This window comes from Cervus canadensis, chromosome 1 (assembly GCF_019320065.1).
Source record: "Cervus canadensis isolate Bull #8, Minnesota chromosome 1, ASM1932006v1, whole genome shotgun sequence".
Lineage (NCBI taxonomy): Eukaryota > Metazoa > Chordata > Mammalia > Artiodactyla > Cervidae > Cervus > Cervus canadensis.
Window position 1 is genome coordinate 8,921,718 of NC_057386.1, and position 18,840 is coordinate 8,940,557.

The 18,840-nt window shown below is 47.3% G+C and overlaps 1 protein-coding gene across 6 annotated transcripts in view; it reads left to right on the top strand.

Moving 5' to 3' along the window:
• TNRC6C (trinucleotide repeat containing adaptor 6C) overlaps nt 1-18,840 on the top strand; it is a 74,791-nt gene that overhangs the window by 16,652 nt on the left and 39,299 nt on the right. For all 6 annotated transcript variants that reach the window (XM_043462117.1, XM_043462137.1, XM_043462106.1 and 3 more), the window contains exons 3-4: nt 5,609-5,935; nt 16,088-18,685. In XM_043462117.1, coding sequence (XP_043318052.1) covers nt 16,306-18,685 — 2,380 coding nt within the window. In that variant the 5' untranslated portion in view covers nt 5,609-5,935; nt 16,088-16,305. The remainder of the gene's footprint in view (nt 1-5,608; nt 5,936-16,087; nt 18,686-18,840) is intronic.

The following is an 18,840-nucleotide window of genomic DNA, read 5'->3' on the forward strand; positions in this document are numbered from 1 at the left end:
CTGGGGGAGGCGGGAGTCTGCCTTTGGAAGAAGTCCAGTGGGAGTCTGTCTACTGGAGGGTTCAGAGCTAGGCTCTGGAAAGCCTTTGTGTGTGTAAATGCATGAGTAGCTTTGGTCTCAGTACCTGGAGTCCCAGTCAGAGGCTGAGAGAAGGGCTGGGTATCAGGGTTTGGAAGAGGCCGGGAAAGCTTAAAACAGGGTTAGGGGGCTTTGGGCAGACTATGGTAGATTACAAGAGGAACATTAGCAGCAGGAGGAGCTTGGCTTTGAATCACTTAAGTGGGAACAGAACCCGTCAGCTTTCTGAGCCTGTAACTTTAGGCAGTCTGGAAACCAGACCGGAGTTTGGGATGATTCAGAGGTGTAGATAGCATAGTGAAAGGAAGCCCAGGGGGCGTTGGGGGGTCCAGATGGCAGTACTGGGGGCTCAGGCCATGGAAAAACGACTAGAGAAGCAGAAGATGGACTGGGGAGTCCAGAGTGGAATAAAAGTTAAGCAGGCTGGGTCAGCCTTCTGTCTTGGTCTCTAGAGGTGGCAGAGTGTAGTGCCGAAGTCCCCCAGGGCACTCAAGGGACAGTCTGAACTTCCTGCCCGTACAGTGGCCGGTTGTTTTGGAAAAGCAGTAGTAGGAATTTGTAAACTATTTGGACTCTGGTGTGACAGTATCCTCTGAAATTTTTACCCGAAAGCAGAAAACTGTTTCTTGGAAAGAAAAATTGTTGAAGGACTTGCTCTCTTATATAAGGATTTAACATCCTGCTTTTTCACCAGCAGGTGTCACCCTCATGTAAAAGAAAAAAAGCAAAGATTTGTTAAAGGAAACAAAACATCAAGCTTGCTTGCTGGAAGTTCTTTATTTGCTTTATAGTTATTCACTGGCTGCTGCTCTAATTTTTCTTCCTAAATAAAACAAATCATTTGTTCCCAATCCATATAAATCAAGCTAAAATTCCCCTTGCCTTAAAGCATTCTGATGGTTTAGTCACTAAGTCATGTCTGAGTCTTGCGACCCCATGGAGGGTAGCCTGCCAGGCTCCTCTGTCCATGGGATTCTCCAGGCAAGAATACTGGAGTGGGTTGCCATTTCCTTCTCCAGGGGATCTTTCCAACCTGGGAATCAAACCTGGGTCTCTTGCATTGTAGGCAGATTCTTTACCAACTGAGCTACGAGGGAAGCCCTAAGGCATTCTACTGTGAAGATAGTGATGTGTAGGGTGGACTGGCCTGTGAGACCCTTAGATCCGGGCCCGTTTGAGAAGAGGAACATCAGGATTGTTTCAACACCCTAGCCGTGTATCTTTGGGGAATGATAGAGAAATTTGGCTCTGAAGAGCATGTGTGGATAGTCAAAACCTGACCATTTGATTTCTCTCTATTATAAGAACATTCCCAGATTTTTAGATTCTCAATCAATTGAGATTGTTAGTTGCCTGATAGTTTCAAAGATCTGAAAAATCTCTGGGTAAATTGTGAGTACCACACTTGTTCTGTACTCTGGGCCCTTGTTCTCACTTGTTACTCTGCAAACATCTAGTGATGTTTTTCTTTTGGTGAGACACAGTGCTAGCACTTCCGCTAGTACAGACTTATAAGGGAAAACCTCTCACCTAAAAAGCTTGTGATCCGTCTGCCACAGTCGATGATCCTTCATGGAAACGGTTATTTACATTTAACGTATTTCTGAGAAGCCAACTCAGATTTTATCTCCTTCAAGAAGGCAGTGCTATTTCTAGACTGGCATTATTTGATAGACATAAAATTCAGGTGACCCACGTGAGCCACATAAGGAATTTAATTAATTCTAGTAGCAACATCTTAAGATTAAAAACAAACAGGTGAGATCAGTTAATATGTTTTAATTCAATATATTCCAAAAATTTTATCATTTCAATGCAAGATCGCGATAAAAATCAATGAGATTTTTGTGCACTGACTCTTTGAAATGCATGTGAAATGTACCGACAGTACGTTTCGGCTCACACATCGAGTGCTCAGTAGCCTCATGTGGTTAGTGGCTGCCATATTAATATGGGCAGTGCAGACTTGGGCCTCCCAGGCTCTGTGTGGGCAAGGGGAGGACGGGGTGATTCCTAGGCTCCTGTTGCTTCCGAGTCCTTGCCAGTTGTTTCCTCCAGGTTTTGAGTTCAGGTAGGTTTCCTTTGTTTCCGGCCTTTGAACAGACTGGATGGATGGCAGGTGGAAGGAAGCACCTTGACTTTGATAGTAGCCGGCCAGCCAGTGTCTGTTAGGACAAAAGAGAAATGGGGTCTTGGAACAAGAGCAGGTAGAACTCTCTTTTTTGTTTTTTGTCTTTTTAACTATAAGACTGTATTTTTTTTCTTTTTTTTTTGAGCAGTTTCAGGTTTACAGAAAGACTGAGCAGAAAATAGAGTTCCCACATATTGCATCTCTCCACCCCCAACCCACCCTCCATTTCCCCTATTATTAATGTCTTTCCTTGTTGTGGCGCCTTTGTTACAGCTGTTGAACCAGTATTGATACATTGTCATTAGCTAAAGTCCAGTAGTTTTCCTGTGAGTTCACGCTCTGTGTTGTATAGTTTGATGGGTTTTGACAAATGCCTAACGTTGCATGTCCACTGTTACAGAATCCCACTATTACCCACTGTGCACCCACTTCCATCACGCCGCGTGCCCACTCTTACAGGACCACCGTGTCACTCCCCACCCCTAAATGACTCCCGCACTCGGCCTGCGCACCCCTCCTTCCCTCCCTCCCCCCAACCCCAAGCCCCTCTCAACCACTGAAGAAGGCCTGATGGTCTCTGAAGTACTGCCTTTTCCCAGAATGTTATATGGTAGGAATTGGAGCATGTGGCCTTTCCAGACTGGCTTCTTTCACCTAATAATATGCATTTAATGTTCCTCCATTTCTTTTTCCGTGGATTGAGAGCTCAGTTCTTTTTAACACTAACAGTCCATTGTATGGATATACCACAGTCTGTTTTATCTGCTTGCCTATAGAAGAATATATTGGTTGCTTCCAGTTTGGGGCCATTATGAATAAAACTTCTATAAACATTCCTGTAGAGGTTTTTGTGTGTGGGCATAAGCTTTTCATTCATTTAGGTAAATACTTAGGTAATGCTGCCACCTTAATTAGCTAAAAGAATGTCAGGAAAAAATGTATTTCTTTAAAAATAAATATATAATGGATGTTCATCTAAGCAATATACCATGCTGAATGCTGTGGCAAATACAGGGAACTGTGAATATTCCAGAAGCACCTAGATTGCCCTGGGTGAGTCAGGGAAGGTTCTCAAGGGAAGTAACATTTAATCTGATATTTAAAGAATGACTAGGAATTACCAAGTTTTGTTGAATCTGAGATATATGATCAACTGCTTAATGCATTATTTTTGTCGATCAGACGGTAAAGAATCTGCCTGCAAAGCAAGAGATGCAGGTTCTATCCCTGGGTCAGGAAGAACCCCTAAAACACTGCTGAGGTGAGAAAGTTGATGAGTGTTTGGGACATGCTGACTTTGAAGTGCCCATTAAGACATCAATGTCCATATCAATGTTGATACCCAGTAGCCCTCCAGGGCTTAGACCATCACCACAGGATTGATGAATGAAGCAGGAGAAGACAAATGACCCAGGATGAGAGTCTGCAGCGGAACTTTAGAGAGGGAGGAAGCAGCCTGTCCCTGGGAGCAGGAATGAGTGGCTGCAAAGGTCAGAGGAACTCTGAGAACGGACTCCCAGTGTCGTGAAGGCTGAAGAAGAGAGGCTTGGGGGTCAGAGTGGTCACCGCCGATACAGACAACCTAGCTCGGGGGGCGTAGGGTTTCAGCATCAAGGAGGAAGAGGGGGGTGAGAGGAGCTGGGTAAGGGCCCAGGGCAGGTGAGGAAGCAGCACTTTAGGAAGTGTGCCGGGGGAGAGGGGACTGGGAGAGGGGACCGGTCGGAGGTGGCTGGGGGGGGGTGTGGGGTTGAGGCGAGCAGGAGTGCCGCTGTCGGCCTGTTCACGTGCCGACCAGGAGGAGCTGGTGGTGGGGTGGTCGCATCCCTGGGCAGGTTACTAGCTGGAAATGTGCTCTCCTCTACTCCACACGTGAACACGGGGGCCGGATTTCTCTTCTCCTGTGGACTCAGCAATGTCCATCTACTAATCTCTGGAAGAAAAGAAAATGTGTGTGTGTGTTAGTTGCTCAGTTGTGTCCAATTCTTTGCGACCCCATGGATTGTAGCCTGCCAGGCTCCTCTGTCCAAGGAATTCTCCAGACAAGAATACCGGAGAGGGTTGCCATTCCCTTCTCCAGGGGATCTTCCCAACCCAGGGAATGAACCTGGCTCTCCAGCATTGCAGGCAGATTCTTTACTGTCTGGCTGGAAGAAAAAATATAAATATTTGTAAAACAAAGAATTACTGGAAGACCCAGCCTTCATCTTCGGGCCTGTCTGCTCTGGAGAGTGTCATGGGTTGAAGACACAGAGTCCCTGAGATGGGCCCAGAGCTGTAGGGGGAGTCATCTGTGTGTCCTGACGCACAGACTGTGAGGGGCCCCAGTATCTCATGTGCCACTGAGAAAGGGACATGCCATCGATGGTGAGACACGTGCCGGTGAAGTGACTTTAACATGTGAAGAAATGTGAGTCTTGCGATCGGGGAAGTACAGTACCAGCCTGGGGAAGTGTGGGGCAGACGCCAGTGTGATGTGTACACCTGCAGCTCTGGCCTGCTGGCCTTTATTTCTCTGGAGCGTAAGGTCAGGTTTATCTTCTGGGGTCGGGAGATAAAGGCATTATTGCCCAAGAGTGGAAGGTTGTTCAGTGAGTCATTGACAGCAGTAGCAGAGCCAGGCAGACCCAGGAAACCGTGGGCTGGTCAGGAAGCACTGAGGCTGCCCTGAGGCCAGGGCCCAGGAGTTCTCGGTGATTTCAGACTGCACGGCAGTCCAAGCCAGGGAGGAGCGAGTGGACAGCGGCTTCATCCAGAGTTGAGGGGCTGCGGTGCAGGGCGACGGAAAAACTGTGGGCAGAGGCCTCTCGGATACTGTGTACAGTGGGGTCACGGGATGGACGGTGGAGCTCACTGGGGAGACGAGAAGTGCAGGCTGATGGCAAGGGATAATAGTGGTTTTTATAATGTTACATATATATAATTTTCTTCAGAATTAAAACAAGTGTATATAAAAATTAATGGACGTCTGATGATCTCTTAATTTTGAGAAATACTGACCGAGGGCAGTGATTCTCAAAGTGTGGACCCAGGGCCCAGGGCACCAGCCTCTCCTGGGAACTTACCAGAAATGCAGACTGCCAGCCTCCTCTCCCTCCCAACCAAGTGAATTCCCGGTTGAGGCCCGGGAGTCGGGCCTTTAACCTGACTCCCGCTCATGCTGGAGACCTGCGGCTCTGACCCAGCCTGATGGCTTGCCTTTCTGGTGAGGAAACTGGCCAAGGGCTACAGGTTCATTTATAGGAAAAGTGGGTCTGAAGCCTGGAACTCTGGACTTTGGTGCAGTTCACTTCCAAAGCTCTACATTGTCATTCCTAGGTTTTGTGTTCTGTTTTCTTTGGGTTGGGTTGAAGGCGGTGATAATGCTAAGGAGTCAGGGTCTTTTCCTTCTGTTCCTTCTAGTGCCAGAACCTACCAAGACCTGTTCAAGCCAGCCCCAACCTGCCGGCACCAGTACCAGTACTTCCACCAGCACCCTCTCCAGCGGCAGCAATGGCAAACGTGCATCTGCGGGCGGCCAGCAGCCAGCTGCAGCCCGTTACCTGCCTCGCGAGGTGCCTCCACGCTTCCGCCAGCAAGAGCAGAAGCAGCTGTTAAAGAGGGGCCAGCCACTGCCCGCGGGGGCCCTGAGCGGCGTGAGTCCCACCCAGGGCGCGGGGCCTGCAGGGCTGAGCCCGCCCCCGCTGCCTGGAGCCGGAGCACAGCCGCACCCCAGTAAACCCCAACCAGGTAAACCACCCAGAACCAGAGTGCTCTTTCTACCTGAGAACTGGTTTGCTATTTTCACCTTGGCTGCTCAGTAATGAACATAGACATATTTACTGTACACTTAGCAAAGCGAGCTCGATGATACATTCGCTTCAATTCGATGTTAAGGTTTACTTCTATTTCCCCTTCTTATTTATTTTGTTTCTCATGTATTTGCAGATGGCATTAGCTACTTCCCTTGTGGCTCAGCTGGTAAAGAATCTGCCTACAATTCAGGAGACCTGGGTTACATCCCTGGGTTGGGAAGATCCCCCTGGAGAAGGGAAAGGCCACCCACTCCAGTATTCTGGCCTGGAGAATTCCATGGACTGTATAGTCCATGCGGTCACAAAGAGTTGGACAGGACTGAGCGACTTTCACTTTCTTTCACTTTACTTCAGCTAAGTCTGTTGCTCACCAGAAACTAAAGGTCTTTGTCAATCCATATAAATCCGTCACGGCAGGTGCTTTAGAGCCCTGTAGTGAAAACTGATAGTGAAACCCTTTTCTCCCAGGTAATTAAGACATCTCATACTGCACGCATGCTTTCTGTGCAGGGAGGTAATAGCATTTTATGGGGAGTGGCTGTTTCTAACTGATGTATTTGAGTACCCCGAGGCAGCGCTGCCCGCTGCACCCCTACAGGGTCTAGGGCTCTGCGCTGCCCGTTGGCGTCCTAGCCTGCAGTTTAACACCAGCTCTCCCTGGGCTCGCAGGAGAACTTGCCACTTGCTCATTTGCTTTCCAGCCTCAGAATGTCAGCATCTCTCCTCTCCTCTCTTCTGTTCCCCTCTGCTTGATCTCATGGATTAGCACTGTAAAAAAATTTTCTTTACTGGAGTTTTAGGGAAATTTTTGGAAGAGAGCAAAGTCCATGTGTTCAATGGCCATGATTCTCCGTTATTTTCTTAAATTTTTCTGTTTCAAGTAATTCAACAATTGGCACTGGTTCTAGCCTGGTAGTGAAATTCAGATCTGTAATTAGAGAGGCAAAGAGGCTTCTTGTATTAGATTAGAATTTAAAAGAAACATGTCACAATTTTTTTCCCCTTCATGTGCTGCCTTTTAATATTGGGAATAATTCCAATGTGACATTGAAGTATTTATTTGCAGCACCATTTCTAAAAACCATGACTTTATGGTTTTATTTGGAAAAAATATTTTTAGACAACTTCACCATGTCTCTTCAAATAGTGTTGACTTTCATCTGCTAAATTCCTAGTAGAGAGAATGTAGGTCAATGATTGTCAGCAAAAAGCTAGTAAGAGAAGAAATGATCAAATGTATTCGTTGAATAGAATCCCATCTGCTTAACTGCCAGCAGTTTAATAGTCAAATATACGGTTACTCTCCACACTGAAATATGCTCTTCTAACCAGTCTTAACAGAGATTGTATAGTCAGACTTGTATAGCTTAGTGTTTTGATTTAAGAAGCTTATATTGAAAAACTGAGGTATTTGATTCATACTCAGCACAGGGCCTGCATATAGTAAGTGCTCGGTAAATTCAGATGCTAGCTGTGAATGTGGAACTTGTGAGACTTTTGAAACATGCTGCAAATATATTTGTACCTTTGAAACACTATTACAGAGCAGCAACTAAAAAAAAACTCACAAAATCTTAATAAACTTTTCTTTCTCATGGTGCAAGTTACTTAATAAATTCATTCATATCCAATTGAAATTCTATTAGTGGGTTCCACATTTTCTTGCCACATTGAAACTTTTTAAATACTGTTGAAGTAAAAGCTCTTACAACTTTTTTTAAAGTAATACATAGATTTTTATGTGTTTATTTGTGTTAGGGTTTTCACTCCTGTAGCCTCTCCACATTAACATGAAAAGCATGGTTTGATTCATGATTGCATTCTTCTAAGACTAAATTTAAAAGTATGAGTGCTGGGTCAACAGAACTGAGATTGAATTACCCAAGCAGGGGATTAGGAAGTGACTGATCCTTAAGAATTTAACAGCAGACCATTTCTAATGATAAGAAAAGCAAAGTTAGGAGTTATTTCAGCCCAGCACATTAACTTTCTGTGTTTTTCCCCAAGAATATGAGTATATGATAATATATACTGACTACCAGCCTAACGCTCAGAAGTTATTCTTTGCCCTAAGTGGCATGATCTGCAGAGGTGATGGAAACACACCCAAATCGACTGTTGCCTCTGCAGCCGGTCCAAGTGGCCAGCGGCATTGTTGACTTGGCATGACCAACGTGGGTGAAGGTGATGATAAAAAAACCACCTGTGTTTGAGAACAGGCTGAACTTTCACTGGCTCGCAGGTCACCAGAGGGCAGCAATCGAGAGCTCCCTCCAGGGACGTCCCTGGCAGTCCAATGGTTAGGACTTCACCTTCCGGTGCAGGGAGTGTGGATTCAACCCTTGCTCGAGGACCTAAGGTCCCACATGCCTCATAGCCCCAAAAACCGAAATATAAAACAGAAGCAACGGTGTAATAAATTTAGTAAAGACTTTAAAAATGGTCCACTTCCCAAAAAAAAGTGTGTTTTTTTTTAAATAAAAAGAATAAATTTGCTCTCCATTTTTTTTTTTTTTAAAACCAGATTTCAGGTTCTACCGGCCCCTCTTTGTGTTAGCTCCGTGCCATCTCCATGTCAGCCCAGGGCATTGTTGGAGAGACGCCACTGGAGTTTTGTAGCTTTTGTAGCGTTATTTACGCCAGCACTATCATGTGTTCTCAGGGAACCAAGACTTCCTTTCTAGCATGCACGGCTGACTCCTGGCGCCACTTTACTTATGAGGTTTGGTAATGCTAATACGGAAGGGAAGCCCTTCAACAAGTTTAAGCACAGATTCTTTACATTGGGCTTCCAATTCAAAAAAGACGTTTTCAGGTGGACAGTTCCTGTTAATTGCTGATGTTCTGGCTCCACATTTAGATTAACTCCTAAGGGGTCACATCCCTTGTGGAAAAACATGGCTCTCAAACAGGCATGCCCAGAGTAGCCAGGGAAAAAGAGGCCTTGAGACATCTGTGTGGACTGGAAAGGAACTGAGGGGAGCCCTGCAAAGAAGCCTTGTGAGGAAGAGGGCCTGGGAGCATTTCAGTTACACAGATTCTGGTCTGACACCCCAGGAGGCCTCAGGGACTGGGGCAGCTCCAGAAGGTAGAGACCCAATTAGGCAGCACACATACTGGGGGGCAGGGTTCAGCCCGCCCCCCATCATTGGGGCATCCAGAGAGACTTAGTCACCCCTCACGGTGGGTGGAGGGGCTCCTGTGAGACAGACAGGCCAGCCTAGCCCTGGATCCAGGTGCTCTCTTTAAATAACAAGTTTGTCCTGAAATAAAACATTGGCCTTCTAATAAAATAATGCAAACGGAAATCGATTTTAAGTTCCTGTATTGATTCTGGAGGGGAGCTCCCATCCAGCCAATTGGCAACAAATGTTACCTGATAAGGTGTGAGTAGTATATAAATGCACTGATTCACCATATGAAGCTTCTGGAAAAATGTGAATTTTCTATTCAGACTGTGTTTTTGCCTATCTGCAGTGTAACTCCAGCTTGAAACACTTGTGAGCTTTTTTATCTTTTTAAAAACCTCTTTTCTGGCTGTGCTAAAGGCAGTCTATTGTTTTGGTGGCTGCTTTGTACATTTATAAACAGAGGCTTTGATTAATATGCGGTGGTGTTCGCTACTTAGATCTTTTGTAGATAGAAGCAGGAAAGTAATTAAGAAGTTGGACACGTGCCAATTTACATATGGGGCTCATTTAGAAAATTATAGCTAGTGTTGGTATGCCAGACGTTCCGGGGGAAGAGCTGGAGAGAGGAGGAACCGAAAACAAAGGAATCGGAAAGGGCAGCGGTTTGTCTGCGTGCAGCCAATCGGCAGCGCGCCCTTTCGCTTTTGGCTGACTTTCAAAAACAGACGGAAAGTGGCGCCCGTGCTGCCGCAACCGGGTCCTGCAGTGAAAACGGTGTGACCATAGAAAGAATGTTGAGAGGCAGGAAGATCGGTTTAGTGTCAGCTGCAATTAGATAATCAAAGCTTTCAAATCCTCCTGGGGTGGGAAGGGCACCGCCAGTCCTGCTTGCGGGCGCCTGCAGGTCGCTGGGCGCAGCCGGGGGAGCCTCCCGGCAGCGACAGCGGGTGTCCCGGCGGAGCGGGGAGCCCGCGCCGCCCTAGATGCGGGCGCCCGGGTGGCGGGCGCTTAAGGTAGCGTCTCTCAAGGGGTGGGCGGCCCCTCTCGCAGGTACTTGTGCCCCCGCGGCCCGCGGAGCCGCAAAAGAGAGCCGCCACCGAGCCCACAGCTGCTGCGCCTCCCAGATCGGGGAGTTTCCCTCCCCTGCGGGGGCTTCTCGCAGGAACTGAACCCCGGGGAAGCAGCTTCATCCTGCGTTTTGGAGAAAGAGCAGGGCCATCAAGATTTTTCTTGTGGACACTTTATTGTTTTCAGTAAGCCTTTCACTCGGTTCTGCATTTCATAATCCCTTGCAAGGATAGAAGTGGACGGATAAGATGTCTCCGAGTCTGTCCAGTGCTGGAATTCTGAGCCAAGAACACTTTCTCCACGAGATTTTTACACCCCGTCAAGGCAGTGAAGGGAGGTGGCTTCGGTTCTCCAAGGCTGAAAACAGTGGTTACTGGTTACGTGGATTCCGCCCCTTGAAAAACCCACTGTCCGAGTATGTGTTACCAGTACGCATAGTACGCTTGTGTTTTCAACTACAGAAAGCATTTGGAATTACTTTATGATGTAGTTTATTATTTTGCCATTTCAGTTAAAAGGACTGTGGTGAGAAAGAATGAATTCCATACCGTTTGTCAGGGTTAGCACTAAATTAAGCCTTCTGCACACTTCTGAATAAATCTTGTCGGCACTTCCCTACCTGATTAACCTGATACCTAATTACAATTTCGCTTGCTGGAGCTTTAAAAGCTCTTTGTCAAATACTTTTTCTTGAAAATTTTATCTTTCTATGGCAACATTTTGGAATTTAAAAGCAAAAGAAGAAAGTTTTTATGCTATTGTGTAATCCTTTTAATCACTTGAGACAGTTTGTTACTTAGATTTTTATAGACACCTATTTTTAGAACATGTGAACTATTCAGACAGCAGTTAAAAAAGAGAATTTAACATGATACAGAACTTCATTACTTTTTTCTTTTTTAAGGTTTTTATGTAGTGGAACTAGTTTGATGATAGCATGTTGTAATGGAAGGTGCACTAGAATTTTATTCTGAAGATACAAGTTTCCATTCAATCTTTACTGGCCATTGGTTATAACACCTTTGCAAGTTTGGTCTGAGCCTGTTTCCCCATCTGTAAAACAGATGTAACTTGTAAGGTTCAGTTAACCTAATGTGTATGGAAATACTTGGGACTTCAAAATGCTGTGAAATATGTGATGTTTAGGGATATGTGTGCATGTATGCATGCATGCTTAGTCTTGTCCAACTCTTCGCACCCCTATGGACTGTAGCCCACAAGACTCCTCTGTCCATGGGATTTCCCAGGCAAGTATACTGGAGTGGATTGCCATTTCCTACTCCAGAGGATCTTTCTGACCCAGGGATTGAACCTGTGTCTCTTGGGTCTCATGCATTGGCAGGCAAATTCTTTACCCCCTTTAGGAATATGAACACTCTTATTTATAAACTTTCTCAAACTTGCTGCCCAACAGATGCATGTATTTTAGCCTTTTAAAGCTCCTGGGCTTATGCTGGAGAATGTAAAATAACCTACAAGAGAATTCAGGCTTGGTTTATTTCAGAGCTTTCATTCATTTCAAAATGCCTACTCACAGAAGTCAGTAATTTCAGTTTCTTTCATATAGTCTTTTAGACTATAACTAAAGGATGAATTTTTTAATTGATAACACAGTCAAGAGATTTTGGTTTATGAAAACCATGTTACTCAAATATTTTCAAGGTCATAAATTCTACCAAAAAGAATGGTATGCTTTAAAGATAAAGAGAATAATAATTTTAAAAACATAAAACATTTTCATTTAGGGGATAAGTTCTAAGGTCATAATACGTGGTGGTGATGGTGATGGTGGTGATGGTAGAGGTGATAATGCTGATGACGTAATCATGATGATGGTGTTGATGATGAAGAGGGGCAGGAGAGGAGAGACTACAGGGATTCTCCAGAACAGAACTAGTCAAACTGTGCTCCTCAGAGCCCCCAGAATGTTTTAAAGGAGTCTGAGTAGGGAAAGGATGGGGAGGAGTGGGGAAAGCCTAGTTTTTCCAAAGTGGATTTAGGTTAATTCATTCATATGTTGGAGGTGTAGGTTCTGCTGTTTGTTTTCTGTTGTTTGACCTTTACCACTGCACTTAAGAAGACAGTGATGAGTTGTATTTTCAAATCAACTGAAGTCTATCCTTGAAAACCATAAATATTGCATTAAAACTGTAACTTTCTGCTTTCCAGTTTTCAAGTCCTTTCCAGCTTTTAAATGCATTTTTGTGTTCAAACTTTTTTTGGGGGGTGGGGGGACTACATGGAATGTGGGATCTTAGTTCCCTGACCAGGGATGGAAGTCAAGTCCCGTGCATTGGGAGTGTGGAGTCTTAACCATCAGATGCCTGCGACGTCCCCAGACTTTTTTTTTTTTTTTAATATTAAAGTACACGACACAGTTGATTCCCATTTCAGTGCTTTTTTAGAAGGAAAAAAAAAATGAGAAAACAAGATAAAGTGGAAAAAGGGAAAAAAAAAAACTGAAGCAAAGAGTGGCACCTTTGTGCATCACACCTGTCTTGGTACAGAACGTTCTTGTGCATCTCTGCAGTGTTTGTAAGCTCATCGGCAGGACCGTGGAACACGCATGTTCAGCACAATATGAGCTGTCATCAGGGAACTGTCATCTGAGGTCACTGTGACTAGAGTTTCATAGGAACGGCCTCTGTCCCAGGGCCCTAAACTATCAGAAGAGAGGACTCTGTAAAGAAGCTCCCGGGACACTACGAATACCAGAACTGGAGACACTAGGGAGTAGGATCGGGAATCAACTTGTAGAAATGTGGCACAGAGTAATTCTTACCATTTATCCTTAACTTTTTGGTTTTGTGTTCTTTTTATTTTCATATTTAATGTTCATTTTGATCCTGTCAGCACCCTCAAAAGTGCTATTTTCTTGGGGAAAAAAAAATCCTTATATCATTTTGGTATTCTCAAGGTTTAATTACAATGAAAGATATTGCAATGTTTGTCTCTCTTTTTTTTCTCCTTATCCACTGTTTTCATTACAACTAAAAATATTTTACGTAGAAAAAATGTGTTTCAGTGGCTTACATAGTAATAACACTTAGATAAAAGTATATAGTAAATTCACTTGTTAGCCTCATTTTAAGCCCCTCCAAATAGTTCTGTGTTTAAGAGTGGCCCTCTTTGCAAGCTTAGGACAGAAGTCCTCACCTGAAAGTGAACTCGAGCTGTGCCACGCGTTGGTGAGAGTTGAGCCTCTCCTTTAGCCTCCTTTAGTAGCAGTGACACCTTGTCCTTTCTTTACCCCTCTGTGCCAAAGCACAGGTGTGCATGCCCGTTCAGTAAAACACCCTTAAGGCCGGTGTGGGAGATCTTGTTTATTTCTTTATTTTGGCCATGCTGAGCAGCTTTCATGACCTTTGTTCCTCAGCCAGGGATTGATCCCAGAGTGGTGGCAACGAAAGCGTCAAGCCCTAACCACTGGACCGCCAGGGAGTTTCCTGGAGGATGTTTCACCTCATGCTTTCACCTCCTTCCCTCTTTTTCTCCTCTCCTCTAGCCTTCTCTCTCTCTCTCTACTCCCTTCCGGCTGGCTGTACCGAGTTCCAGAATGTTTAGCTCCCCTCAGAGTTAGGAACACTGCTCTCTTGGCATGCACCACTTGCAGACACATTCTTGCCTTTGAGAAAAGGGTCCTGTTGAGTGGATGACAACCCGTAGATTCCCCAGTGCTTGTCGCACGTAGTCCCCACTTGATCAGGCAACTGAAGTGGTTGATGGAGAGTGAAGAGGCAGGAAGAGTGGCAGTGATGGCCTTTCAAGGGGCTGGATGAAGCACCTGCAAGGACGCAAGAGTCTACACAGAGTGCGCTGATGAACCGCACATTCACGTCTGAGCTTCCTGAAGCTTGCTTCTCCCAGGACTGTGGACAGATCCGCTTGGAGGTCTAGCAAGCACCGCAGACTCACCATATCTGGATCTTAGTCCATCTTCTCCCTTCCTCCTCCCCATCCCAGAACTGCTCTTCCTCATGTTAGTGTTTCCTGTTACAGTTTAATTTAGTTCCCTGTTCTATACAGTGGGTCCTTGTTTATCTATTTTATGTATAGTTGTATATATCTGTTAATTCCAAATTCCTAATTTACCCCTCCCCCCTTCCCTTTTGGTAACCTTAAGTTTTTTTCCTATGTCTGTGAGTCTATTTCTGTTCTGTAAATAAGTTCATTTGTATCAGTTTTTTAGATTCCACATATAAGTGATAAATGATATCTTCTTTATCCATTCCTCTGTCCACGGGCATTTAGGTTGCTTCCAAGACTTGGTTACCATAAATAGTGCTGCCGTGAACATTAGGGTGCATGTATCTTTTTGAATTATAGTTTTCTCCAGATATATACCCAGAAGTGGATTGCTAGATCATATGGTAACTCTATTTTTAGTTTTTTAGGAAACATCCATACTGTTCTCCATGGGGCTTCCCAGGTAGCTCAGCTGGTAAAGAATCTGCCTGCAATGCAGGAGACCCCAGTTCAATTCCAGGGTTGGGAAGATCCCCTGGAGAAGGGATAGGCTACCCACTCCAGTGTTCTTGGGCTTCCCTTGGGCGCAACTTGGGCTCAGATGATAAAGAATCCACCTGCAATGTCAGATACCTGGGTTCAATCCCTGGGGTTAGAAAGATCCCCTGACAGGGGGCATGGCAACCCACTCAAGTATTCTTGCCTGGAGAATCCCCATGGACAGAGGAGCCTGGTGGGTTATAGTCCATGGGGTTACAAAGAGTCGGACACAGCTGAGCAACTCAGCACAACACAGCGAAAACTAGTTTGGGGGCTTCCCTGGTGGCTCAGTGGTAAAGAACTCGCCTGCCAATGTAGGTGACATGGGTCCAATCCCTGGGTTGAGATTGAACGACCCCCTGGAGAAGGGAGTGGGGGTCCATGGGGTCGCAAAAGAGTCAGACACGACTTAGCAAGTAAACAAGCTAATTTTTATAGTATAGGCAAAACCAACAGGAGAAATAGTCATAAACCAGAATTGTAGAGCCAACCCCTAGTATTTGGCAATAAAAAGCTTTATTGTTTTATGGTAATTTAGATACTTAAAGTTTTATGTTGCCCTCCTTCATTTTCCCTTTGTGGTTTTCACCTGGAATTACCTGCCTACTTTAGAATCATCTAGACCATCATCTAAATTCATTACATTCCATTTAAATCAGGCAACAGAAATCACTGGTGTGGGAGGTTTTTTAAGGCTGAAATGAGCTTTAGTGTATTTTTTCTAGTGATAGTGATGATTGCATACTTCCTCTTCTTTTAGTTCCATCAAATAATAAAAGACTTGAGGGGACACCCAGTTTTACTGTGCAAGATGAATAAGATTTTTTTCTTGTTGAAATTAATTTGCAAAGAACATAATGGAAAAGTTCTAAAAGAAGAAATATTTAATTGCAATTATCTGTGTATCTTACTATTTAAAGAAACTCTGTCAAGGATTTTTAATTGAGGTTTTATGTAAATACATTAGTTTTTTTCTATTACTTTATTTTTGAGTGATGCATACTTCAAATGGGTTTCCCTAGTGGCTCAGCTGATAAAGAATCCGCCTGCAATGTGGGAGACCTGGGTTTGATCCCTGGGTTGGGAAGATCCCCTGGAGAAGGGAAAGGCTACCCACTCCAGTATTCTTGCCTGGAGAATCCCATGGACAGAGGAGCCTGGTGGGCTATGGAATGGTCCATGGGGTCACAAAGAGTCCAACATGACTTAAGCCACTTAGCACGCACTTAGAAAACAAATAACTTTTTTCTTGAAGTCATTTTTAGCATCTGTCATTCAGAATTGAAAACTCAGAAGAAAGAGCATGCCCCCAAGACTAGTTTGAGCAGTTGATTGACAAGCGGGAGGAGAAGCTAACTTTGAACTTGTTTCCTCTTTTTCAGATCTCGGTCACAGCGGCCCAGCGGAGCATTATGAGAGTTCCCACTGGGGACAGCAGCCCCCTTACCGGAGCGAAGCCGGCTGCAGCTGGGAGAAGGCAGTAAGCGACAGGACGGACGCGGGGGCCTGGCCTTCCCTCACGGGAGCAGAGACGGAATCCGCCTCAGAATGTACCACCGACACTGACTCTGCCTCCAACTGTGGCTCAGAGAACAGTAGCATGGCTACAGGGAGCGCCCAGGGCAGCTTCACTGGACAGGCCAAGAAGACGAGCGGCAATAATGGCTCCAACGGCGCGCTGGTCCAGAACCCGTCCGCTCAGAGTGCCCTTGGGGCCGGGGGAGCGACCGGTAACGGAGGCGCCGCCAGAGTGTGGGGCGTAGCCACGGGCGCCGGCTCGGGCCTGGCTCACTGTTCCCTGGGCGGCGGGGATGGGAAAATGGACAACATGATCGGAGATGGGAGGAGTCAGAACTGCTGGGGTGCCTCCAACTCCAGCGCTGGCATTAATCTTAACCTTAATCCCAACGCCAACCCAGCTGCCTGGCCTGTACTCGGACACGAAGGAACTGTGGCGACAGGCAACCCTTCCAGTATTTGCAGTCCGGTCAGTGCCATAGGTCAGAGCATGGGCACCCAGAACGGGAACCCAGCGGGCACTTTAGGTGCTTGGGGAAACTTGCTGCCGCAAGAGAGCACAGAACCACAAACGTCCACTTCTCAGAATGTGTCTTTCAGCGTACAACCTCAGAACCTTAACACTGATGGACCAAATAACACTAACCCCCTGAACCCTTCCCCCAACCCTCTCAACGCAGTGCAGACGAACGGACTGCCGAACTGGGGCATGGCTGTCGGCATGGGGGCCATCATCCCGCCCCACCTGCAAGGCCTTCCTGGTGCTAACGGATCGTCAGTTTCTCAAGTCGGTGGGGGTGGCGGCGAAGGAGTCGGCAGTTCTGTGTGGGGACTGTCCCCAGGTAACCCGGCCACAGGAAACAGCGGTTCCGGGTTCAGTCAGGGGAATGGCGACACTGTGAACTCAGCATTAAGTGCTAAGCAGAACGGCTCCAGCAGCGCTGTGCAGAAGGAGGGGAACGGAGGGAACAACGCGTGGGACTCAGGACCTCCCGCCGGTCCTGGCATCCTCGCCTGGGGGCGGGGCGGGGGCAGCAGCGGCGTGGGCAACCTCCACTCGGGAGCTTGGGGCCACCCCAGCCGGAGCACCTCCAACGGGGTGAACGGGGACTGGGGGAAGCCCCCCAACCAGCATTCCAGTAGCGACATCAACGGGAAAGGATCAACAGGGTGGGACAGTCCTAGCGCCGGCGGCCAGAATCCTGCAGCGCAGCCTGGTAGCGAGCACGTGAACTCTTGGGCCAAAGCTGCGTCCTCTGGAACGTCGGCCAGTGAAGGCAGCAGCGAGGGTTCTGGCAGCCACAACGAAGGAAGCACTGGGCGGGATGGAGCAGAAGGCCGACGGCGAGACAAAGGGATTCTCGAGCAAGGGCACCTCCAGTTGCCAAGGAGCGACCTTGACCCACGAGTTCTGTCCAACACTGGTTGGGGACAGACTCCAGTGAAGCAAAACACTGCCTGGGAATTTGAAGAGTCCCCCAGGTCCGAGCGCAAGAACGACAATGGGACAGAGGCCTGGGGGTGTGCAGCTACTCAGCCTTCACACTCAGGGGGGAAGAACGATGGGTCCAGCGTGAATAGTACAAATACCTCTTCAGTATCGGGGTGGGTCAGCTCACCGCCTGCTGCTGCGCCAGCGCACGCCGGCTGGGGAGACAGCAGCCACAAAGCGCCAAACGGCCCCGGGGTTTGGGGGGAGGCGATAAGCTCTACTGCTGTTAATAATGCTGCTGCTGCCAAGAGTGGCCACGCTTGGAGCGGGACCGTAAATCAGGAGGACAAGTCCGCCACCTGGGCTGAGCCTCAGAAACCCAGATCTCAGAACTGGGGAGACGGACACAAGCCGAACCCAGCCTGGAGCGCAGGCGGGGGAGACTGGGCAGATTCGCCCTCGGTCCTCGGACACCTGGGGGAGGGGAAGAAGAACGCCTCGGGCTGGGATGCTGACGGTAGTCGATCAGGGTCTGGTTGGAGCGAGGCTCCGAGGTCGGGGACCGGCGGCTGGGGCAATGGCACAAACGCGAAGGTGAATCCAGGGACAAGCTGGGGAGAGTCTCTGAAGCCCGGCCCCCAACAGAACTGGGCGAGCAAACCCCCAGACAGCAGCTCGAGTAACTGGGGAGGAGCGGCTTCCGTGAAACAGACAGGAACAGGGTGGATCGGGGGGCCGGTGCCCGTCAAACCGAAGGACAGCAGCGAGGCCACGGGCTGGGAGGAGCCTTCCCCGCCATCCATCCGCCGCAAAATGGAAATCGATGACGGTACCTCAGCTTGGGGCGACCCGAGCAACTACAACAATAAAACTGTAAACATGTGGGACAGAAACAACCCAGGCATCCAGAGCAGCGCCCCGGCCGGCGCCGCCGCCGCCACCACCACGAGCGACAGCGCAAGCGCGGCCGAGGCGCCCCCGGCGCACCAGGCCGGCGCCCAGCTGAGCCGATCGCCGCTGCTCGGCCCAGGTACGGCGCTACGTGTGCCCTCAGAGGGCAGAGAAAAACTCTGGTTACATCTGCACTCACACTCAACTAGCGTTTCTGTAGCAGATGACATTAAATTGATTTCCGTGTCCTTCACCTCACAGGATCGTATTTGAATATTATCCGAAGAGATAATA